We start from the raw sequence: 25,739 nt of genomic DNA, 5'->3' as shown, positions 1-25,739 counted from the left end.
ATCAATTATCATCTCTAGATGATTCTCAAAACTATTTCTCTACTCCTAAACTTCAATATCACATCTCAAGCTCAACATAATACAAAACTTAATCCATTATCTTTTTCTCAAAACTATCCTAACTTCCCTACTGCTGTCCTACTCACCAAATATCACCATAATCCTACCACTTATCCTGGATCACAATCTAAGTATTATCGTCAAATCCTCAATTTCTCTCATCCCTTTATCCAATCTTTTACCAAGCCTTTGTAACATCTTCTCTGCTACATTCCTTTCTCTCTTCTCTGATACTGTAACCACCCTATCATATACACTCTTATCATCTCATGTGTATAATATTATTATAATAGCTTTCTATCTGGTCTCCCTGATCAATTTCTCCTCACTCTAATCCATCCACCATTCAGCTATCAAAATGATCTTTCTAAAGCAGTCCTACTAACCTCCTACCCCCATTCAAAAACTGGTGATGTCCCATTATCTCTAAGATCAATTATAAAACCTTCTATTTGGCTTTTAAAGCCCTTCATATTCTGGACCTTTCTTATATTTCCAATATTCTTACAATTTACTCCATACCCACCACAACTGAACCCTGAAAAGTCTAGTTTCTTATTTCAGCACAGTTTTTGGAATTTCACTCAATAATTAATATAAGCAAATAAAGTGGGATACCACAAATTGTACAAAATGGCAGAAGATCTAAAAATATAAACTTGAAAAAATAGCAAGAATGACTATACTTGAAGGAAGACAAATAATAGATTTTAGAAGAGGTTGTGATGAAACAAGGAAAGGTTTCTTACCATTGCTTTTCCTGTTTTTATTCTTCAAGACACTGTGAAACTCTTCATCACTTCTCAACACATCCTTGAACTGAAGTTTCTGTGAGAAATAGGAAACTCCAGCTTCCAGAGCATTGAGATACCTAGAAGACAATAGAAATACTGACAAACCAATTTGCAATTCTCTGTAACTTTCTATAATCTCAAATTAACTGAATTATTTATTAGTTTGCTTTCAAGAATTTGTCTTATTTATCACTATAATGATAAATAAATGTCATGGTTAATGTAGTTGTTCACACTAATAGGATCTTGTTATGCACAGAAGACACAGAAAAAAACAAAAATGTCAATTATTTTACCAGGAGAATGAAGTGTTCTTTAAAAATAAAAAATGAAAGAAGGGCCAAAGATTATGTATTACAAAGGAGGGAAAATCTTGGAATCCAGTATTCCAAAAGACAAAAGATAGCTTCTTACAATAATGAATAATTTAATTTTGTAAGACTGAGTATAATCATGAGGGATAATGAAAGTTTGGGAAAGAATTTTCATCTTCTAGCTTTCATATATGAGCAAAGACAAATATGGTTCTAGAATCTCTTCAGGGAAAGGTACCTAGAGGGAGAGAAAGATTTCAGGAAGAAGTCACTGTGGGGAAGAACTGGTACCTAGGAGGAAAATGGATTCTTAATAGAGCAAAGAACTTTTAAGCAATTCTAATTTTTAAAAAATGGAGCTTGAAGCACAAGCACAGGAAAAACTTTGAGAAAGGTAAATAAATTTGAGCAATTGGAAAGAATTTAAGTGATAATAGAGAAAAAAAGAGAGGACAATAATCCTTTCAAAAGTCCAATATCTTTAAGGATTAAAGAGAAAGCTAAGAAAGAAAAACACCTGGGTGGGATTTTGTTCTGTTTTGTTTGTTTTTTAAAAGTGAGAAATGGAAGGTAAAAGAAATACAGTAAGGAAGAGAGGAACTTACTATTTCTCATAAGTAGAGTGAGTAAAAAGGAAAGTATACAAACATTGAGGAGGTTAACAATCAGTTCTCTGTGGATGTTTAAGAGACAAACTTAAAAGTTTAAACATTTTCTCTATCATTTTCTTATGTCTAGACAATCAGCAAAACAATGAACCAAGTTCTGATGTGTAATGTTTTCTCATTTCTAAATTTCTTCCAAATGCCAATTACACAAAGACCATCACAATAGTGAATAACAAATCCATTTATTCAAGATGAGAGTAAACAGAAATCAGGAAGTTTATAAAGATTAAAATATAATAGATGATACAAACAATAAGGAACTCTCCCTCTGAAAGAAAGATATCTTAATTCCATAGAAAATTCCTCAACTCACACAGGAAGAAGTTATCCAAAGATAATGTGAGACACCTGGAAATAGGAATATCCTCAAGGTGCCAGTTTTTCTACACAGTGACTTTTTTATGAGGTCTTTCTCTCCCTCAAGGAATATTTTCCTGAAGAGATCCTAAAATTATATTTGTCTTGCTCCGATCTGAAAGCTAGAAGATGAGAATACTCTTTTCCCAAACTAATTTTCCCAAAACTAACTCTATGCTTCAGGCAATCACAGTATCAAGAAATCATTCTTTCAATTCATGAGGAAAGTCTTATACAAAGGGTTTAAACTCAGGGTTCTATATGTAGGTAGATAGATAGGTAGGTAGGTGGATAGGTGGGTAAGTAGATAAATTAGCATCTTTGTAAAACATGTGCTAGGACACAAAATCTTCACAAAGAGGAGCAAAATGAAAGTATTAAACATATACTTTATTGACCACAGTGTCATAACAATGCCATTCAAATAAATGACCTTTAAAGAATGGATCTAAAGTTAAACAAAGACTAGAGATTTAACCCTAAAAAGATCATAGAAATTATGGAAAATTTCATAAAAAATGCTATTAATTAGAAAATATAATCAAACCTTTAAGATTCAGTTGACATGGTCCTTTCAAGAAAGTCTGTCTCTCTCTCTCTTTCTCTCTCTCTCTCTCTCTCTCTCTCTCTATATCTATCTATCTATCTATCTATCTATCTATCTATCTATCTATCTATATCTATATCTATATATACTTCATCAACAAAGGAAAGAAAGGGTAAACCAATGAAAAAAATCAAATCAAGGGAGAAGTATAGTAGTGGTTGGTGGAGGAAGAGAGAGGAAACTTAATTGATGAAAAGAAAACAAGGAAATTCACAATCCAAAAGAATTAAAAGAAATTACTAGAAACTATTTGCCCAACTGTATGCCAACAAAAATGATAGTTTAAATGAAATGGATGAATACTTTAAAAAATACATTATTTCTACATCCAGCCATTCTGGAGAGCAATTTGGAACTATGCTCAAAGAGTTGTCAAACTGTGCATACCCTTTGATCCAGCAGTGTTACTACTGGGCTTATATCCCAAAGAGATTTTAAAGAAGAGAAAGGGACCTGTATGTACAAGAATGTTTGTGGCAGCCCTCTTTGTAGTGGCAAGAAACTGGAAACTGAGTGGATGCCCATCAACTGGAGAATGGCTGAATAAATTGTGGTATATGAATATTATGGAAATTATTGTTCTGTAAGAAATGACCAGCAGGATGGTTTCAGAAAGGCCTGGAGAGACTTACATGAACTAATGCTGAGTGAAATGAGCAGAACCAGAAGATCATTGTATACTACAACAACAATACTATATGATGATCAATTCTGATGGACAAGGCCCTCTTCAACAATGAGATGAACCAAATCAGCTCCAATAGAGCAGTAATGAACTGAACCAGCTACACCCAGAAAAAGAACTCTGGAAGATGACTATGAACCACTACATAGAATTCCTAATCCCGCTCTTTTTCTGCCTACATTTTTTATTTTCTTCACAGGCTAATTGTACACTGTTTCAAAGTCAGATTCTTTTTGTTCAGCAAAACAACTGTTTGGACATGTATACATATATTGTATTAACTTATACTTTAACATATTTAACATGTATTGGTCAAGCTACCATCTGGGGGAAGGGATGGGGGGAAAGAGGGGAAAAGTTGAAATAAAAGGTTTTGCAATTATCAATGCTGAAAAATTACCTATACATAAAATTTTTTTAAATAAATAAATTTTTTTAAATTAAAAATTTTATATATAAATACATATGTACACACACATATATGTTATTTCAAGATAAGCAAAACAAGAAATAAGATTTAATAAGTCAATTTAATAAAAAGAAATTGGACAAGGTGTAAATGAAATTCCAAAGAAATGATGAATTCACCCAATTCTAAGGACCACTAAATTCTGTCAAATATCCAAAGGACAAATATTTCCATTACATAAATTGCTTGCAAAAAGTAGAGTGAAAAGTGATCCTACTAAACCTGTCTTCTGAAATAAATATGGTTTTTATACTTGATCCAGGTAAATAAGTAATGGAAGTAAGGGGAAAATATGCAACAATATTTCTAATGTATATAGAAACAAAGTACTGAATACATGTTAGCAAAGAAGCCACAATGATACAGCAAAAAGATTATGCACTATGACTAGGTTCAGTTTATACCAAGAAAACAGGATTGATTCAACAACATTGAGAAAATTCCAAAAACAATTCTCCAACTAGATAGTGCAGTGAAAAAAGTGTCACTCCTGGAATCAAGGAAGACACCTTCCTGAGTTCAAATCTTGTTTCAGGCACACTTACTAATTGTATGACCTTGGGCAAGTCACTTAATCCTGTTTGCTTCAGTTATTTTTTCTGTAAAATGAGCTGAAGAAGGAAAAGGCAGACCAGTCTTGTATCATTGCCAAGAAAAACCTGTAATGTCCAGACTAGCTCTCTGGAGGATCTTGGAACCAGTCTTGATCTTAGTGAAGGAGTGCAGGAGGCAGGAGAGCCACCAGGAAGATGGGCAGAGATGGAATGTCTCTTATTTCCAGTCCTCTCAGCCCTTAAATACCTCAGTATAATTACATCATCACAGCACACTATGTGTGAACTAGAGAACCACTACATCACCATGCTAAGTACTAAGTATATGTACTCATCAATCACATCACACCCTGCTGTAAGTATACTTTGCTTCAAGTATATTTTTCTCAGAGTTCCCCAGCATCTGTAGTCCTCTACAAAAACCCCAAATGGGGTCACAAAGAATCAGACATAACTGAAATTACTGAACACACATAAATACAATAGACTATATTAATAGCAAAAATGATAAAAATCAGTTCATCCTCGTCCTAGGTACTAGTTGCTGACTTCATATATGCCCGTCTCCATTATCCTTTAAAAAAAAATCTTCAATTCTGATGGACATGGCCCTCTCCAACAATGAGATGAACCAAATCAGTTCCAATAGAGCAGTAGTGAACTAAACCAGCTACACCCAGCAAAAGAACTCTGGGAGATGACTATGAATCACTACTATGAATCCCTCTAATTTTGTCCGCCTGCATTTTGGATTTCCTTCACAGGCTAATTGTACACTATTTCAAAGTCCAATTCTTTTTTGTTTGGTCGTGTATACATATATTATATTTAATTTATACTCTAACATATTTAACATGTATTGGTCAACCTGCCATCTGGGGGGGGGAAGGAGGGGAGAAATTGGGGAAAAAAAAGTTTTGGCAATTGTCAACATTGTAAAATTACCCATGCAAATATCTGTTAAATAAAAACTATTATTATTTTTTTTAAAAAATCTTCACTAGACCCTGCCTGCCATTCTCTTAAGACATTATCCAATATTTCTCATCTCTTTCTTGACCAAACGTTAGGAGGGATGGGAAGGGGAAGCTATCTCCTGTCATTACCTCAACTTCCTCTCCTTTCACTCATTCCTCACCCTATTGTAATCTGGCTTTCAATCTTATTGCTCAACAGCTCCTCCAAAGTTATCAATGATTTATTAATTATCAGTTTGAAATAGTCATCTTCCATGCTTGCAATGCACTTCTTGTTTAACTATTTACTATTAACTATTTTTATTTAAATGTTAATATTTATTCTCTTTATTTATTTGTATTTATTCTCTTTGTATTTGTACATACAACAAAATAATAAAATAACTAGTAAATGACTGTTGACTGAATTGTTATAATTATTAATAACAATAATAGCTTGTATTTGTATAGCACCTATTATGTGCCATGGACTGACAAGTGCTTTGCAAATACCATCTTATTTGATCCTCACAACAACCCTGGAAGGTAGGTGCTGTTATTATATCCATTTTATAGTTGAGGAAACTGAGGGAAACAGCAGCTAAGTAGCTTTCCTGGGGTCACATATCTAATAAATGTCTAATATTTGTTATCTTCTGCATTAAAGTATAAGCAAGTAATGATTGTTTCATTCTTTGTATTTGTAATCCTTCTCACTTAGAACAGTGTCTGGAACATTATAGGTGCTTAATAAATGCTTAATAATGATTGATAGTTATAAATTTTTTTTGACAAAAATAAAGCACCTCTTTATTGTTTAAAAAAAACATATATGACAAATAGTATCTATCTAAAACCCCAAACTAATGTCATATCAAGGCAGTTAGGTGATATAGTAGATAGAGAGTTGGATCTGAGTTCAAATGTGAATTTCACACACTTATTGGTTGTATAACCTTGTACAAGTAATTTAACTTGTTTGCCTTGGTTTTCTCACCTATATAATGAGGATAATTATTATACCTACATCCCAGGGTTGCTGTAAGGATCAAATGAGATAATATTTGTAGACAGTTTGGCATAATGCACAGCACATAGTTGGCCCTACATAAATGCTAGCTATTATTGTGATCATTATTATTATTTATAATGGAGAAATACTAAAGACCTTTCCAGGATAAAAGATCAGATGTAAAGCAGGCATGTCCATTTCCACCATTATTATTTGACATAGTTCTAGAAATTCTAGGTATAACCATAGAACAAAAAAAATTTAAGTGGAGACAAAGATGGAAAAGCTACTTTTTTGCATATGACATCATGGTTTACTTAACCTAAAAATCAAGTATAAATCAATAAAGTATTAGGCTACGTAATACAAACTCTCAAAAATCACTGGCCTCCCTAATCATGAGTCTTTTCATTCAGCTACCCTAGAATTTCCCTGCATTTTTGGAGCCTTTTTACTCTGATATATCATTCTATCATGCTGAACCATTCACCCATTTCATGGATAATCTCAGGACATATCCATGCTTCATTCTCTTCTGGCTATACTTCTGACTTTAAAGACTTTGCCATCATGCTCCAGCATAGGTCACTTCTTCATGTCCCATTTCAACCCACTTTTTAGCTCTCTTATTTTTTGTTTACCCCCATTAAAATGTAAACTCATTGTGGGAAGTAACTATTTTTGTTTTTGTTTCTATTTGTATCCCTGCACTAAGCACAATGCCTGGCACATAATAAATATTAATAAATACATGTTTCCTGTTTGTCTAATTTCTGTATATTACCAAGTAGAAAGAGTTAGAAGAATAAAGTCCATTAAAAAATTAGAGCATGTAGAAAAAAAATCCAGGAATACACCTAACAAAACATACTTAGAAATTGTATGAATGCAACTGTAAAGCATTCTTTACAGAAATAAAGTCATTAATAAATAAATCAAGTCATTGTTCAAGTTTGGACCATAACAATCATGTAAAAATGACAGTACCTAAATTAATTTGTAGATTCAGTATCATTCCAATTAAATTACAAAAGGAACATTTTATAAAATTAGATGAAATAATAACAAAATTCATCTAGAGCAGTGGTTCTAAATCTGGGATCCTTGGATCCCCAAAGGATATGTGAATAGATTTGAGAGGATTCACAAACTTAAGTGGGAAAAAATACATTTTTATTCTTACTAACTTCTAAATTAAATTTCCTTTAATTTTGAGTGTAGGCAACAATGGTGATTTTTAGCAATATCTGCAACTTTGTCACCGATAGAAACTCATTTTCATTTTAGATTACAGTTAGTGCTGGTATCTCAATATTATTTATGCTCATTATTATTTCAAAATTAGTTATTAAACTCACTCTCAGGCCACATATGATTGCAATTTTGCTGTCTAGATACTTAAGCCATGTAGTTGACCAACTATTGGGAAACTGTACCTAGGAGTCATTTAACCACCAAAAAGTGAAGTTCTGTTATCTTATAAAGTAAGATCAACTTACCTCCTTCCGTCTATTACTTGTGAAAAGCAACATAGATTTCTGCATCATTAGCTTGAGAACATTCAATTTTATTGTTTGGTGATTAAATGACTCAGATTTTATATTAACATTGGCTACAATGCATTCATGAGAGGATGATCAAGATAAAGGGCTTCAAGATCATTCTGTCTCAATAGTGCTATTTTAATCATTCCTATTATTGGTATTGCCAAGAAGTTCAGAATGAAAGAAGTGGATGTCTGATAATTTATGGCAGACACCTCCCAGTTTCTTCTACGCTCCTTTTCCTGGAAAATTTTGCTTTGACCTTGGGTTTTGAGTGGGGTAGATGTGACTCATTAGCTAGTCCCACCCATCTAAAGGTTTTTGAGAAGAAGGAAAGCCATTCTAGGTTCTGAAGAGAGGGTTCCTTATGACCTGAGAAAGTAAAAGTCAAGGAGGATGCAGCTGCTGTGAGAAATATGTGCCATGTTTCCAGAATGTAAACCAGTTAGAAGAAACCATACATGAGATATGGAATAGATACTATGTTGTTAGAACTGAAGAGTAGTACCTTTATTTCCTCCCTTTTGTCTTTCTCTGTTCTGAGTGGTATGAACCTAAAATCTTCCTCTACGACAAAAAACTTACCCAAATTCTTAAATTTGTTTATGTGTCTGTGTTTTAGACATTTAAGCAATTGTGATCAAGGATAAACTATCCTGAATTGTTAATATGCTCCAGATGAGATGAAGTGATTGGGGAAACTTCCTGGGAAAAAGAAAAAGATAGATTTTAAACTGTTATATTTGTAGTATGAGCTCTGGCTGGGAGCTGAGTTATGGGGGGGTAGTTATTATTCAATTTTATAATTTTCCAGGGCATAGAGAGCGGATGCACTTTCCTAGATTTGGTTATGATTCAGATGAGTCCTCTGAAATGAATGAGCTTGGAAGATAGTTGAAGCAAGGACTTGTTTTAAATTAGAGAGTCCTATTTCCCATAATTGAGGACTAAAGAAAGATTTCACAGAAATGAGAAGCAATAGCAGTGATCAGTCAAATCCAATGCAAAGGAATTAAAACTATATTGGTAGGGGGCAGAATAACAAGAAAGACATCTAAGCTTTCTCCTACACCTCCTCCATAAAAATCTAGGAAAAACAGCAGATCAAGTTGTGACTCAGCCATGTTCAAGTCTTTGTGACTGCATTTGGAGTTTTCTTAAGATACTGGAATGGCTTGCCAGTTCTCCAGTTCATTTTACACATTAGGAAACTGAGGCAGAGTTAAGTGACTTATCCAGGGTCATACAGCTAGTAAGTATATGAAACTACATTTGAATTCAAGAAGATAACTCTGACCTTGGGCCTTTCAGACATCTCAAATGGATGTCACATTCAATACATCCAAAACAGAACTATTATCTTCCCTTTAACCTTCTCTACCTCCAATCTTCCCTATGATTGTAGAGAACAACATCATCTTCCCAATCCCTCTGGCTCACAATTTAAGAGTGAGCCTGTATTTTTCATTGTCTCTCACCATGTCCCTCCCACACATGCAATCTGTTGTGTAGTGGATAAAAGATGAAATAACTGAGGAAACAAAGGTTTGTGCTTCTAAACATATCAATTTATTAAGCAATGCTCCTTATTTGTTAGGCTAATTGTCTAACAAATTGGCACCAGACTTCCTCAGTTTAAGGCTGGGCCAAGAATACAGGAGGAGACAGATTTTTATGAAATAAAAATAATTAATCAAGTAAGACCAACAAATTTTTAAAATTGAAAGTAAAGTAAAAGTAAAATAGTCAAAGTTTTTTTTTTTTTTTTTTAAGTAAGCCCTATAAATTAAAAAAAAATTTTTTAAAAACAATTAGCCAGTACACAAAATTTGATTTCTAATTAAAGGAAAGATTAGAGACTCTAAGATAGGAGGGAAAAAGCAAATAGGTACAATTCTCTAAAACTACTTCTTCCAAGTATCTACATTCAATCAAAGAAACATGGAAAGAATAACTGATTGTCAAATGTGGTTAATAAGTTTTCTGATAAGATAAATGAATTACTTGAGACATATAATTATGAGAAAACTTTTTGCATCAATCTTTAGATCTGATTTCTTCTCCATCAGCATAATCTAGGTCCCTAAATCAAGGGTCTCTAAGTAGCAGGTAGAGGTGGTTCAGCCTCCCAGCCTTTCAGGATTATGTTCAAACAATGCAATAAAGTTTCCTCACAATTCTCATAATTGTATAAAGCCTTCTCATAAGACAGAAATTGAACTAGACCTATAAGTGTATACTGAGCTAGATCCAGAATTGAGTAACAAGATAGTCTTCTCATAAGACAGAAATTGAACTAGACCTATAAGTGTATACTGAGTTAGATCCAGAATTGAGTAACAAGATAGGATGATTCACTAATTCCCACTACCACTTGGTATTCTGATTTCTTTAGTTGCCAAGGCCTTTTAATTTCACCTTTACAACAAATGAGCCCCTTTCTCTCCTCTGATATACAGTCACTAATCTAGTGCAAGCCCTGATCATCTCACACTTAGACTACTGCAATAGCCTGTTGGTGAGTCTAACTGCCCCAAGTCTCTTTTCTTTCCAATCAATGCTCCATTCAACCACTAAAGTGTTTCTCCTAAAGGGAAGTCTAATCATGTCTCACTCCTCTATTCAATAAACTACAATGGCTTCCTAATTCTTCTGGACAAAATGCTTTGTTTGGCATTCAAAGCCCCTCACATCCTGGCCCTCTCCTACCTTGCCAGTCTTCTTATACCTTGCTTTTCCAGATATATCCTTAGATCTAGTGACACTTTCCTGACTATTCCACAATCAAAGCAATCCATTTCTTGGTTTCAGTTATTTCCTTTGGTTGTGTCCCAGGCCTGGAAAACTCTTCCTTCTCAGTACTGATAAGTGGAAATCTTCTATAACCTCTCTTAATTGTAGTTCCTTCTCTCTACTAATCATTTCCTGTTTATTTTTATAGAGCTTGCTTTATATATTTTTGATGCATGTTGTTTTCCCTGTAACTCTTTGAGTTCAGGTATTGGCTTTTGACTCTTATTGTATACTGTGGGCTTAACGCAGTGCCTGTCCATAGTAGACATTTAATAACTATTGACTGATTGAAATTGAAAAATATTTATTTTTGGACATGGACAGTGAAGGAATTTGTTTTGGTTGAGATTCTTGATCTTTTGTTCCTCCAGATGAATTATACTATTTTTTTCTAGCTCTATTTGTTTATTTGATTGGTATGACACTGAATAATTGCTTGGGAAGAAAAACAAGCACTACATGGTGGGGATTCATAGTTCTACGATGTATATAGAAATGTTCATGGGCAAAGAGAAGGAGGAGTGATTTTATGAAATTCAGAATAAAATTTCAATGAAAAGAAGGCCTAAAAGTGTCTAGGCAGTCTACTTCAATCCTAGAGATTTTCTCAGAAGCCAGCATAATGTTACAAAAAACTTCTTACCAGAAACATTCCTCTGAATAATTATTCTTCTTAAAAATGTAGGCCGTATTCCATGAAACAGTTTTGAATGGCAAGTCATTAGTCTTCCAGAAATCGACTAAGAAATATGTCAGCTTCCTAGCTGGAAACATCAATCTGGTTAAATTTTCTTTGTGGTCACATGATAATCCAAAACTTCCCGATGAAATCATGGGGAAGTCCAAAATTGTGTCAAGGCTAAAAGGGGCAAGGGAGGAGGAGTGAGAATAAGAAGAGAGATAAGCAGTATTAATATCAATTTTATAAAAATTAATTATCAATCACTTTTAAACTTCTTTGGGGATATGTGCATAAATGTTGAAGGATTAAATGAGGCAATTTAGGCAAGGGTTCTAACTTTTCAAAATGTCCTTCTCACTTGTTCTAATATAGATAAATAGGAATTGGGAAGTGGGTCAAACCCCATGCTACCACCACAATTATTCCTTTTGTTCATAGAGTTTATGATAGACAAAATCTTTGTGGCTTATCTCTTTATCTTAGAATCCTTCCTTTCTTGTCCTGGCCTGATACGTACTATCCTTCCTGGATCTCCATTCTCAAGTTCTCCAAATATTCCTTTCTTTCTTGAAGTGGTCAGGTGTGAGGAGGATAGGAAAGTAGAGAGAAAAGAAAAATGAAAATTGTACTTGTTTGTACTATGGAGTAAGACTGGTCTTATTGTGCTTCTGAGAAATTTCTGTGACCCCGAAGTACTCTGGTGACTAGCTGTCTTAAGGAACTCTACATTAGAAGAATTTGGTTGTTAATTGTGTGAATGTGTGAAGACTTTTCCTATGAAATTTTAGTTGTCAAATCTTTTTCTTCCCCCACCAAAAAAAAAGCATTTAAAACTTAAATGAGGATAATCAATATCCCCCCAAAAATATTCTTTTGTTTTATTTTGTTTTGTTGATTTACAGACTTAAGTCATGGAATAGACATTAATAATGCAGTTTTAATTTGAAAGTGTGACTATGTACACATCCATCTCCCCCATCCTCACCCCTTAACTTTAATAGGGGTCAACATTAAAAAGCAAATAAATAGTAAGGGAAAACTTGATTGGGACTTTAGCTGAAAAATAAAACTACAAGTTGCAATATATGTGTGTGTATACATATATACATATATATATATATATATCTGTTTCACTTCATATTTAAGCTTAAGTTATCTCTAAAATTATGAGTTAATTCTTAGAATGAACAAAGAATGAATCAAGAGTTGATTGGGGAGGCAGGATTTTTCCTGACTAAATTGTATGAGATAATGATATAGTATCTTCCATTTCATGTTTGATACTTCATAAAAAGTTATTGTAGGCAACAGCTAAGTGATACAGTGGTTAGAGCAGCTGACTGGAGTCAGGAGAGCTTGCATTTAGGTAAAGAACCCTTGCCTAAAATGTTTCAAACATTTACTAGCTGTATAACCCTTAGCAAGTCATTTAATTTCAATTGCCTCAAAAAAAAAAAAAGAGTTATTTTCAGAAAAATATTTAAGGTCTTTATCAATTTTCTCAAGGGCCTCTGAAAACAGTTTGATATTCAAACCATTCTCTTTTGAAATGCCTACCAACAATCAGTAAAACAGACACCCAAAGACATTAATGTAATGATACTATTGCATTAGGGATAGGGATTATGTCTCCTATTTGGGGGGGAGGAGTGGAATATTTGAATAGGGATTAATATTATAAATAAATCAATTCATTCGTGATTACAAAGAAAGGTAGTAGTTCAGGGATATACTGGAGCCTTTTCTTACCTCAGAGAGCTGATTGTTAAATTTTTTTAAATGAACATTTATACTTTGGAAACCAATACACCCTAAAAATAAATCAAATTTGTACCCTACAAAAATCAAATAAATTGATTTTTGTTTTGTTTTGTTGGTTGTATACACTTAAGAAAGCTATGGAACAGACATTAATAATGCAGTTTAAACTTGAAATTATGACCATGCACACATTCATTTCCCCTACCCCCACCTATATAAGCCTACTTAGAGCCCTGAGAGGGTAAGTTATTTGCCAAGGGTAATATAGTTCATCAATTATACATCTACTGAGTAACTTCTAAGTGCTGGCAATTCAAACAAAGCATTTTAGCTAGAATTTGAAGAAAGTCAGAAAAGCCAGGAGTCAGAATGAGGAGGGCTAGGATTCCAGACACAGGGCATAGAGAGTGAAAATGCCAAGAGCAGGGAGGCAGTAGGGAGTCTTGTTTGAGGAACTTCAAGGAGGCCAGTGTCAATGACTTTTAGAGAGCAAGTAGGTAAGTCAGGTATAAGAAATACTGAAAGGTAGAAGGGAGCTAGGTTATAATGTTTGCAACATTTAGAAAGAAACTTTTGATAATAAGCTATGAATGACTTGACTACTCTCAGCAGCACAAAGATCCAAGACAACTCTAAAGCATTTATGATGAAAAATGCTATCTATACCCAGAGAAAGACCTAGTTGTGTCTGAATACAGTTTGAAGTATACTTTTTTTTAAACTTAATTTTTTTTAATTCAGGGGATTTTAAGGGGAAGGGGAGAGGAATGTTTATGTTTCCTGTCACAAACATAACTTTTATGGAAATGTTTTGATTAACTTCACATGTATAACCTATATTGAATTGCTTGCCTTCTCAGTGAGAGGGAGGGAGATAATCTGGAACTTAGTGTTTTAAAAACAAGGTTAAAAATTGTTTTACACATGTAACTGGGGGAAATAGGGTACTAAATTTTAAAAAAGAAGAAAATGTTATATTTGATCCTGGAGGTGATGGGAAATTCCTAGAGATTACTGGACAGCAGCTGAGTGAGTAGTAGATAGACTGCCAGGTTTAAAGTCAAGCAGACTCTGACCTTATGCAAGTCACTTAACTCTGTTTGTCTCAGTTGGTTCATCTATAAAATAAGCTGGAGAAAGAAAAGGCAAACCACTCCAGTATTTTTACCCAAATGGGGTCATGAAGAGTCAGAAATGATTGAGGAAAAAAAAAAGAGTTTATTGAATGGAGGAGTAAGGCAAGGGGTATGAGGATGAGGGTGACAGAGTCAAACTTGGATTTGGGGAAGATCATTTTGACAACTGGAAGATGTAACAGAGTAAGGAGAAACTTGTGGCAGAGAGACCAACTCAGTAGTCTATTGCAAAGTTCAGGTGTGAGGTAATGAGGGATTACACCATGGTAGCAGAGGTAGAGAAGACAAGGAGGCATGTATGAGCTAGTTACTATGTGTCAGAGACTTAAACCCATGTCTTCTCGGCTCCAAAACCAGTCCTGCATCCACTATGCCATAGCAAAAGAGGAAGGAGGACTAATTTAAATAAAAAAGAATTATGAAAAAGAATTCTAAATTAGTCTAAACTCTTGGAAGAAATGACCTTTTTACAAGGAATATCTGATTGGTACTAGGTTGAATCCTACTATTAAGAATGACAGAAATTAAGTATTCTGAGATACAAGAATCCAAATTGCCACTTAATTTCTGTACTGGATATCAGATTCAAGTTGGGAGAGGAGCTTTCCTGGCAAATCAGATAAAGTCAGAGTCAAAGACTTTGGACCCCAATTATGAAGGGAAGAGAAGCTCACAAATGTCCTGAGAGAGGGGAAAATAAAGGGAAAGAAGAAGGAAATAAGGGAGAGATGAAGGAAAAAGGAAAGAAGGAAGGAAAGAATGGACAAGGAAGGAAAGGAAGGAAGGAAAAAGGTAAGAAGAAAGGGAAGAAGAAGGGAAGAGAAAGATGGAAGAAAGGAAGGAAGGAAGGGAGGGGAGGGAGAGAAGGGGAAAGGAACCAAGAAGGAAGAAGGAAGAATGGATGAAAGGAAGGTTGAAGAGAAGAAGGAAGGAAACTACTTACTACATCTGATAGGTGGAATAGGTACAGGAAGGTCCCAAGAGAGCACATCCCACAGTATTGTTTTCCTGAAAAAGATAAGAATGCATCAATAGGTCCTTGCTTCAACAATGCTTACTGAAATTGCCACAATGCAGTGGAGAATTAGCACTTTCATGAAATGTTTCATATTTTTTGAGTTTTATAAAACAGACAAAAGAATACATCAATGGGGAAGGAAATATTATGGGATAGATTGGCATAAAATATATAGCTTAGAAATGCTAGAGATGACAGATCCACATGACATTTAACTGACCAACTTGTATTGACGTCCTAGATTGGAGCTGCCTAGAGAAATGGAAGTATTATTCATATAGACTAATCCTTCTGCAATGTAGTATCAAGGAGATATGTAGGGCAAGATAGAAAACAGACTGTGAGAAAAGAGAAGTCAAGATTAAGTTGACAAAGAGAATTTCAAAGCAGCATTGAATGCACAAAATATGATGAAAGGCCAATGTATGGTAATAATTAGGATACTAAATTTTGGAAAGACCAAATGGTATAATTTTTGTTTACCAAAAATTCAATATAAAAGAATCAAGTGACAGCTTTTCTTTTTGTTCCAACCCTTTCCACTCTGAGCTCATCAGATAATACTATCATTTATTAAGTTGGGTTTCAAATCTATCATTTAAGAAGCTCTTTGTTGCTTCTTCTATAATTTGCCTGAAATTAAAGGAGCAACTCTCAGTTGACAGTGGTTCTTCAGTTATAGCCTCATGACTCAAACAATCTTCCCATAACTCTGATTGAGATAGATTAGCATCCTTTTCCAAACAATTATTCTTTTAAAAAAATAATAATTATCTACTAGTCTGACAATGCATAAAAAATTTAAAAATGTTATTTTAAAAGTTCATAAATATTTGAGCCAAATTTAAGGAAAATTTTGAATTACTGTTTGGTATTCCTCTCTTTAATCATTAATGGTTATCAGTCACAAACTTTAATTTTGTTCTTATGTATTGAATAAAAAATATTTCTTTCTTTAAAAAAAATCATCTCTTCTCCTAGGCCAAGTATGATCATTATAATTCCATAGCATTCATTTTTGTTTTATTATTCCTCCTATTTACATTATTGTATTCACTGGATATATTGTCTTCCTGTTCTGTTTACTTTACTCCTAATTAATTTAGCTAAATTGCTTCATGTTTCTCTGTATTCACCATATTCATTGTTTGTTTCAAAGCAATAACATCATATTACATTTATAATCAATGAACACTCTCTTTGTTTCTGATACTTTATTACGATAAATAAAAAATACCGCTATAAAAATTTCAGTGTATATAGGACCTTATTGTATTTTGCCTTTTTAAGATGTATGCTTATTAGTGAAAGGGCATTTTAATCTTTTTTTTTTAACCATAAATCTAAGCTATTTACCAAATTTGTTTGGCCAATTCACAATCCTGATAATAGTGTCTGTCTTCTTACATCCCTTATGATTTTGACTCTGTTCATCCTTTTTTTTTTTCCATTTTTTCCAATGTGGCATAGCTTGAAATTTCAGAGTTGTTTCATTTTCATTAGAACATTATAATTTACTTTAAGTTCAGTTCTTCCATGGCCTTTTGAGAGATTATCCAAATTCTCTGAGATTTTAGGACACCTTGAATTAAAAATTCATTAGGTTACTCCTAGAATTGAGAATTGAATCATATAATTCAAACTTCTCCTTCTATATATGAGGAAACTGAGACCCAGAAAAGTTAGGTCATCTCTCCAGGATTACACAGTAAAGTGGTAGAGATGGAATTTGAACTCAGTTTGTCTGATTCCAAATCTAGCACTATCATAACTACACCATGCCATACTGTCTTGCTTTTCTTATAGCTATAAGTGACCCAATTTACCTTGCATGTCATAAGAGCAAAGAGTTAGTTTTATCGTTTTGTTTGGTATTTTTACTATTTTTTCTTGCTTCTTTCCCCACAAGAAGAATAGATATTCCAGTCTACTAGTAAATCTCTATGCAAACTGAATAAACCATTTGATGTTCACTTCTTTGAAAGAAAGAAAGAAAGAAAGAAAGAAAGAAAGAAAGAAAGAAAGAAAGAAAGAAAGAAAGAAAGAAAGAAAGAAAGAAAGAAAGAAAGAAAGAAAGAAAGAAAGAGAAAAAAAGAAAGAAAGGAGAGAGGGAGGGAGGGAGGGAAGGAAAGAAGGAAGGAAAGAAGGAAGGAAGGAAGGAAGGAAGGAAGGAAGGAAGGAAGGAAGGAAGGAAGGAAGGAAGGAAGGAAGGAAGGAAGGAAGGAAGGAAGGAAGGAAGCAGTTTTCCCAATATTCCTTCTCCTGCCTCCCTTTTCATACCTGGAATTAACTCCTTTCCTCACCTCCATCTCTTAGGCTCCCTTGCTTCCTTGAAAGCTTATCTTAAGTGCTTTTGTTCAGTCATTTTTTCAGTTGTGTATGACTCTTTGTGACATCATTTGGAGTTTTCTTGACAAAGATACTGGAGTGATTTGTCATTTCCTTCTCCAGTTCATTTTACAGATGAAAAAACTGAGGCAAACAGTGTTAAGTCACCTGCTAGTCAGTGTCAGAAACCAGACTTGAGCTCAGGAAGATGAATACTTTTGATTTCTAGCCCAGTGCTATCCTCTTAGCCACCTAGCTGCCCCTATTAAATAATACTACCTACATAAAGCCTTTTCTGACTCCCCAATCTGCTAGTACTTCCCTACCCCAAATTACCTTGTATTGACTTTATACATATTTTATATGTATCTATATGTGCACATGTTGCTGTCCCATAATAGGAGGGAAGTGATTGTAGCACTTTTGTATTTGTATCATGAGTTCATGGCACATAGTAGGTGCCTTATAAATGTTTCTTAATTGAGGAGTTAATTTACACCACTACACCAAATGTGATCAGATGCCAACAGGAGTTTGGTTGTTAACCATGGTATTTACTACCCAATTAATGGAGACTGTAATCCTTCCATGTCTCAGTAGATAGTCTCCATGAGTTCCTATGTACAAAAAAAAATTGATTATCAAATAGCCAATCTTCAGGGAATGAACTGTTGCTCCTGGTTTAGCTGTTTTTTGATGACAGTAAACAAAGTTTTGGAAACTTGGTTGGATTTTCCAGAGCTAACACTAAGTTAGCCTAGCCTTTGAGAACCCTCTCACCTCCAATTAAGATGAAATATGGCCTTTATCAACCAAAGACTTTTATAGTTAGCTCAAATGTAAACTTAGAGATTCAAAAATCTCAGTTTGTATTATATCAGAAACTCTCCTAAAAGGTCAGTAGCTTATCCAAAACAAATCTTCTTAAGCCAATGTTTAAAGAGAAAACTTAACAAGTGTTTAAACAGAGATTATAAAATGATTTCACTACACATCTAATAGAGTAGAGGTATTGAACACCTGGTATTCTCCTCTAGACTTTTGACTAAACATAGTTAGACCTAGTAAAAAGGATCATATCTGAAATAACAAGACACTGAAACTAAATTTACCGTAGACTCTTATCCTCTTCTGTAGTCAATAAGATACATTAAGAAAGATGTATATAAGGAAAATGTGAGTCAAATAAATTTTCCCTATGCTATGAAAATTTACCTTTTATTGGAAGATAAGCAAGTAATTTCTATCAAAATACAATAGGTTTTCATACTTACTTTGATAGTTTTAAGAACACCCAAGCCCTCACAGGTACTACTACTGCAGTCATTCATCTTGTAGATTGGAGTTAAGGAGTGTTGATAGTGGATGCTCACATTTATGCCTGTCATTCAGAAATGGGGAGGAAAAAAAAAAACACAGAAAACTTAATATAATTTCCATTGGCTAATATTAGAAGACAACAAAGTTTTTTTGCTGGCCAAACTACAGCATCAAAGCTAGGAAGTTTTATTGTTAAGAGTACCAGCCAGATAGATAGAGAACAATGATTTTCATTTGAACAAGTAAATCAGATAGCTGGTTGAGACAAATGACTGTGATTCAGGCCAAGAAACAGAGGTAAAAAGAAAAGATTTAAGCTTAGCTTGTGGATATTTTACTTGAATTGTGTCAACTGTATATAGTAAATCGTAGTCCCTTGGCTATGACCAAAGATCTATGTGTTTTCCTTATCAAAGAGAGGCTTTCTAGGCACTGCACCCTAGAAGAGTGGAGTGGAGTGGCTGGCAGATGGGTAGACATGAAGCTAAGAATATGATAGTAGGAAGCAATTCATGGGACCATTACAATGAAATATGTAGTGGAGATCAGAGGAGAAAAGAGAAGACAGAGACAGACAGACAGAAAATAGCAAAACTATAATACCCACTTAGGAAGAAATGTGGCATGACACCTAGGAGGATCAGCAAGTTTAGGCACTTAACAGGAAGCAAACTAAAGAGACAATAGTATAATGGCATCACCAAAACATATCAGCTGCTCTGCAATGTTAAGAGACCCTGCACTACCCTCTATACATGTGCCCTGGCCACATATGATTCCTGTAGATGTGCTGTTGCATACATGTACCTCAGTTATACATGTGTCCAATCTATTTATGGGAAAGTATATCTCAGGTTTTTCCAGGGAGGAGGTTTCTATTGCCACCTTTTTTACTCAGCTTTTCATCAAATCCATTTTCTTTGAATTAAAATGTCACTTGGTGGGTATAGTTAAAGTAAAAACACTGGTAGGACTGTGATGGACATGACTCTTTTCAACAATGAGGTGATTCAGGCCAATTCAATAGACTTGTGATGGAGAGAGCCATCTGCACCCATGGGGACTAAATGGATTACAACATAGTATTTTCAACTTTCTCTTTTTTTTCCTTTTTGATCTGATTTTTTTTTTTGGTTAAGCATGATAAATGGGGAAATATGTTTAGAAGAAATGCACATGTTTAACCTATATTGAATTGCTTGCTGTCTAGGGGAGGAAGTGGGAGAATGGGAGGGAGACAAATTTGGAACAAAAGGTTTTGCAAGAGTGAATGTTGAAAACTATCTTTGCATGTATTTTAAAAACAAAAAATCTATTATCAAAAGAAAAAAGAAAAAGAAAAAGCTATTATAAAAAACCACTGGTAGGGACTTGTGATCTTTGGTTTTAAGTAGATACCAAATTATGAAATAATTTGAAATTGGGGTAATTCTGATGCCCCTCAGTGCTACACTGATAATCATCCTAAAATTTCCACTTGTTCAATAATCCTGGGGGGAAATAGGTTATCGCTACAAAGATTAAGAATCTTTGGGCTCAGAGAAATCCCTGTCCTCCTGAGTTATTACAATAACAACAATACAAGCATAGATTGGGGAAATTATGGTTAAATAATCATTGTGGAAAACAATTTAATGGATTGAAAACTCAGCATGAGTCAACAGTTTAACATGGTATCCAATTTAAAAAAAATAGTGTTATCTTAGTTTATGTTTCTTGAAAGACACATAGTATCTGTAACAAGACAGGTAATAGTCCTTCTGTACTATGCCCTGGACTATATCTCATGTAAATTTTTAAATCTGTAAATTAAGAGGACTTAAATTCAATGATTTCTAAAATGTCTTATAGTTCTCTCTTTTTAGTCTTTCTTTACTGACTTCTTTGTATGTGTGGACACTTAACAAATATTAATTAAGTTCTGGGTAAATCTGAAACTGAACTTAATAATTACATAATAATGTAATAGTAAAAAGAACTCTAAAATTGGCATCAGAATACCATTTTGTTAGCTATGTTATAGCCCCTAACTATAATAAAAGATCTAAAAATTATCCTTATCAGAAAAAGGCTTTCTAACCACTCCCTTCTAACATATTGGAGCTGAGATAGCTAGGGAGGGAGAGGAGATAAAGCCAATATATAATAGAGGAGAAAAACTCATGAGACCAATACAGTGACAATCCATTACAGGTAACACAGTATAAAACAGAGAGAAAAAGAAGGGGAAAGAGAGAGAGAAACACGTGCAAAGAGACAGAGACAGAAAGATAAAGACAGAAAGACAGCTAACATTTATTAGCTACGTGACCTTGCATAAATTATTTCATCTCTCATGTTACAATTTCCTCATCATAAATCTCCTGTAGAAAATGTGACAAGAGAAAAAGGTCTTCCCTGTATGTGACATTCTTTCTTTGCAATTCCATCGCCTTTGTGTTTTGGTATAGTCAATTTTCTATATGTTCTCCCTCTACACTTTTACCTTTTGAAATACTTTTGGTTCTTTCAAGAGACAGATTAAGCTTTTCTAGTTCCCTCAAGTTATTAATGCTCCCTCAGCCCCATAAATTGTTTATTTACTTTGGGAGTATATAGATATAGATATATTGATATATATGTATATTGATATATTGATATATATAGTGGAGTTACAAGTTAAGCAAGGGTTGTGCTCTAAAGTTTGCTTATAAAACAAAAATATCATAAAGTCAAAATTACTGTTCTTTGTAGCAGGATCCAAAGTTAATAGATCTGTTCATGTCATAACAGTGTGGAAAAGAGATATCAATGAGTGAGGTTACTTTGAGATAAAGATTACCTCCAAGGGCTGGGTTGGTTGGGCTAAAATTTCAGAATAAGGATGATTGCCCCCATCTTTGCATTCTTTCTCCCCCAGAGTTTTCTCCACATACCTTCCTTTCATTTTGTCCTGGAAGGGGAGGGGCAACAAGGATCCTGAATATGAGAAGGCCATGTTATGAGCAAAAGGAGACCTGAGAGCAGATTCATTTCTCTTTTTATCTATCTCATATTCATGTCTGCCCACTCAATGAAATGATGGACACTATTTATATTATTTTTTTCTGTGTTTTATTTTTGCTTTTTGCCAAATATCCTGTACTTGAATTGTCTTAAGCTAATTAATATGATGCAATTCCATCTTAATTATCTAAATATAGTTCTTGTTTCCCTCATAGAATCCCATAATTTTGAGGACAGGAACTATTCTGTTTGTATTTGTAGCCTCATCTCCTAGTATATCTCTGACTCTGGTCCATCATGGATACTTAATGAATGCAAATTTTCTGGGCACATCTGAGCTGATTCATAATAATTACATAATAATCAATAACTTAAAGTATACAATCATCTTAAAACTATAGAAGGAAAGTAAATGCATTCAATGCTATAAAAATAACACTATAAAATGAATTTAAGTTACTTTATATTGGCTGCTCAGTTCCCAAGGATAACAATTACAATATATTTTACCAACAAATATCTAAAAAAAGAGCCCCAAGGGAAACCAAAATGTAAGCATTTTGTATTCTTAATTGAGCTACTAAACTCAATAGACAATCATGTATTCTTTGATTTCAAAATCGTCATTGAATTTTTTTTTTCACAAAAAGAACAAAACATCTCTGCTTCTGCAGAAAAGATCTATAAGGATTTCTTTTCCTCCTCTTCCTCTTTTTGTTTCTTTAAGAAAAATCTTTGTTATATGGAATGGTTCTCTTGCAGACAATAGGAGAGGAATATTGGAGAAAATGTAATATAAAAACAAAAGATATCAAAAGAGATTATTTTTTAAAAAGAAAAAAAAAGGAAAACACCAACTAAGTTAGGCATCCCATGATCATGTCATTACTGTACTATTACTTGGGGCACCTCATTAGCTAAGGACAGAGCTTTTGTAGATAGAATTTATTTGGCCACTTTTATAAATTAGCCTTCCCCCTATGGATCTGCTATCTTTACACACACACACACACACACACACACACACACACACACACACAAATCATCAGGAACTTAGAAAAATTAGAGTAATAAAAAGAGCAAAAGATCAAACCTGAATCTTTGAAAGTTGCTTAGACCCCATACCATAATGCTAGAAAGGAAAAAATGGAGCAGATCCTTTCACTGTACATTTACCTTTAAGCTGATTTTTCACCATATCCATGCTCTTGTTCATAGCTATTTCCAGATTTTTCAGTGGTTCCGGGAAGGCTGAATTATTCATCATCAATACACTGATCCCATAAAGACCCTTCCCACAGAAACTGTTTTCAGGTAAAACCCACCCCCATCCCTGGAAATAAAAGAGGAGGGTCCATAGAACCAGACCCAGCACTAATCTCATCATGAACTCCTCACCTCAAGCCCATTTCTCTTGTACTCACTACTATTCGACTTGGGATTATAAAGAAAAATAGAAATCTAAAAGGATGATCTCCAACTTGTTCCCTCAATCAGCTTTACTCCACCCACTACCCTGGCACTGCCAAACACTCACTCCCAGGGCTCAGAGAATACATATATTAACAATCCATGAACAGGAGCCTCAGAGTGGAAGACAAACCAAAGTCCACTCTATGTGTTTGCTCATAAAAAGGTCAGAACCATAAAACAGAAAGATTATTTGGTCCTCATCCAATAAGCTTGCACCATATCAATAGTAAGTGGGAAAAGGGTGGGGGAAGGAAGGATATGATGAAAGATGCAAAAAAAAAGGAGGGGAGGGCCTTTACTTTGGAAAGGAAATAAAAGTCAATGGATTTGATAAAAGCATAAATACATTAGCTCCTAAGGATTTTGGACCCCATTCTGCTGGTTATGCATTCAAACCTAAATCTTAACCTGCTGTAGTTAAAACGGGCTGTTTGTTCTAGAGAATTTTCTTATCAAGATATGAAACGTGTTGATCCCTGTCTCTTAACTTATATGACAGCAAAAGGAAAAAATATGATCCAATTTATGTGAAACAAAGAATGATACAGTCCTAGAGTGATGGACTTTAAATAAGGATTAGAATCCATACCTGAGCAGTATCCTTGACACAGAGACAGTCTTCTTATTCCTTGAAGCATGAAAATCCACCCTTAGATAAATTGTTCAAAAAAATTTTCTGTAATGTTGAACTAAAATATGCCTTCCTTAATCATCTATTTATTGGTTCTGCCTTTCACTGTAAAGCAAAAATAAAACTAATATTCTTTTGGAAAAGTCCTTCATATACCTATAACCTCACATTTATCAAGAAAAATGCTGGGTCTTAGAGTCAGGAAAACTTGAGTTCAAATACAACCTCAGGGACAACTGTATGACCCAGACTAGTCATTTAATCTCTACCTCAGTTTTCTCAATTGTAAAGTAATAGAACCTATCCCCCAAGTTATTATGAGAATCAAATGCAACAGCATCTCTAAAGAACTTAGCACAACACCTGGAACATGGTAGATATTTAATAAATGCTTTTTTTCCTTTTTTCTTTCCTCTCCTCAAGCTATATGCTCATGTTTAATGTACTAGTGTGTAAAAATAATAATAATAACTCACAGGGCACTTTATGGTTTGTATTATTTTCCTCACCATAATCACAACCCAGTAATTCTTTATCTCTTGTGTCCCAGAATTTTTTTCCTCATTTTTTCCACACTCTCCTCCAGTTCTGCCTCCAAACTTCCCTGGCTTCCACACCTTTTTGGGAAGCCTTTCCCAAACCTCTAAATTATAGTGCCTTTATTCTGTTGTTTATTTCCCATTCATTTTTGTTGTTATTGTTTATCCTACTCTCTCAAAGAGGTCCATGACATCAGGGAGGTGATGCCATAACATGCAAGTGAATTGGATTTAAGGGACCGAGGGCTATGCAAAGTCACCTGCCTCACTTTCTCCTCAGAGACATGTAGGGCAAGATGTAGATCAGGATGATTGGAGATGGCCCAGGATGCAATGAGAAATCTTGGCCTTTTTAAGCTACAGTCTTCAACAGGTCCCAGTTTGACTTGAAGCAGCACCATTCAGTAATTAAGGTTAGGCAGCAATTCAATCTATCTATAACTTGCTTTGCATATATTTGTTTACATGTTGTCTCATTAGATTGTAAACTTATTGAGGGCACGGATTGTCTTTCCTCCTCTTTTTGTATCCCTTTATATCTAGATTATGTATCCATTTTGACCTTATCTCAGTAAAACATAATTTTATAACCAATTTCTGCCAGAATGCTTAACCAATTTTCCCAACAATTTTTGTCAAATAGCATATTCTTATCTTTATTTATGTCAAATGCAAGGTTACTATAATCATTTGCTACTGTGTATCATATATCTATTCCATTCCACCTTTTTATTTCTTACCCAGAACCAGATAGTTTTGATAATTACTGCCTTATATAATTTAGTAGTTTACACAATTATATGATTTATATAATTTAAGATCAGATCCTGCTAAATCTCTTTCCTTCACATTTCTTTCACTAATTCCTTTGATATTCTTGACCTTTTGTTCTTCCAAATGAATTTTATTATTTTTTTTTCTAGTTCAAAAAGAAAGTTTTTTGGTAGTTTAATTAGGATGGTATTGAATAAGTAGATTAGTTTAGGTAGAATTGTCATTTTTATTACATTGGTTCTACCCACTGATGAACAATATTTCCCCAGTTGTTTAAAT

General features: G+C 34.1%; 1 protein-coding gene across 1 annotated transcript in view; it reads right to left on the bottom strand.

Moving 5' to 3' along the window:
* Positions 1-23,591, bottom strand: part of GUCY2C (guanylate cyclase 2C) — a 107,428-nt gene extending 83,837 nt beyond the window's left edge. The window contains exons 1-5 of the mRNA XM_074269105.1: positions 23,220-23,591; positions 19,013-19,119; positions 15,336-15,400; positions 11,457-11,672; positions 810-931 (exon numbers count right to left, since the gene is read on the bottom strand). Of these exons, the coding sequence (XP_074125206.1) occupies positions 810-931; positions 11,457-11,672; positions 15,336-15,400; positions 19,013-19,119; positions 23,220-23,430 (721 nt within the window). The 5' untranslated portion in view covers positions 23,431-23,591. The remainder of the gene's footprint in view (positions 1-809; positions 932-11,456; positions 11,673-15,335; positions 15,401-19,012; positions 19,120-23,219) is intronic.
* Positions 23,592-25,739: the final 2,148 nt, after the last annotated feature.

Source organism: Sminthopsis crassicaudata, chromosome 5 (genome assembly GCF_048593235.1).
Source record: "Sminthopsis crassicaudata isolate SCR6 chromosome 5, ASM4859323v1, whole genome shotgun sequence".
NCBI lineage: Eukaryota > Metazoa > Chordata > Mammalia > Dasyuromorphia > Dasyuridae > Sminthopsis > Sminthopsis crassicaudata.
The sequence above is the reverse complement of the archived record's forward strand: the minus strand, read 5'-3'. Positions and strand labels throughout refer to the sequence as shown.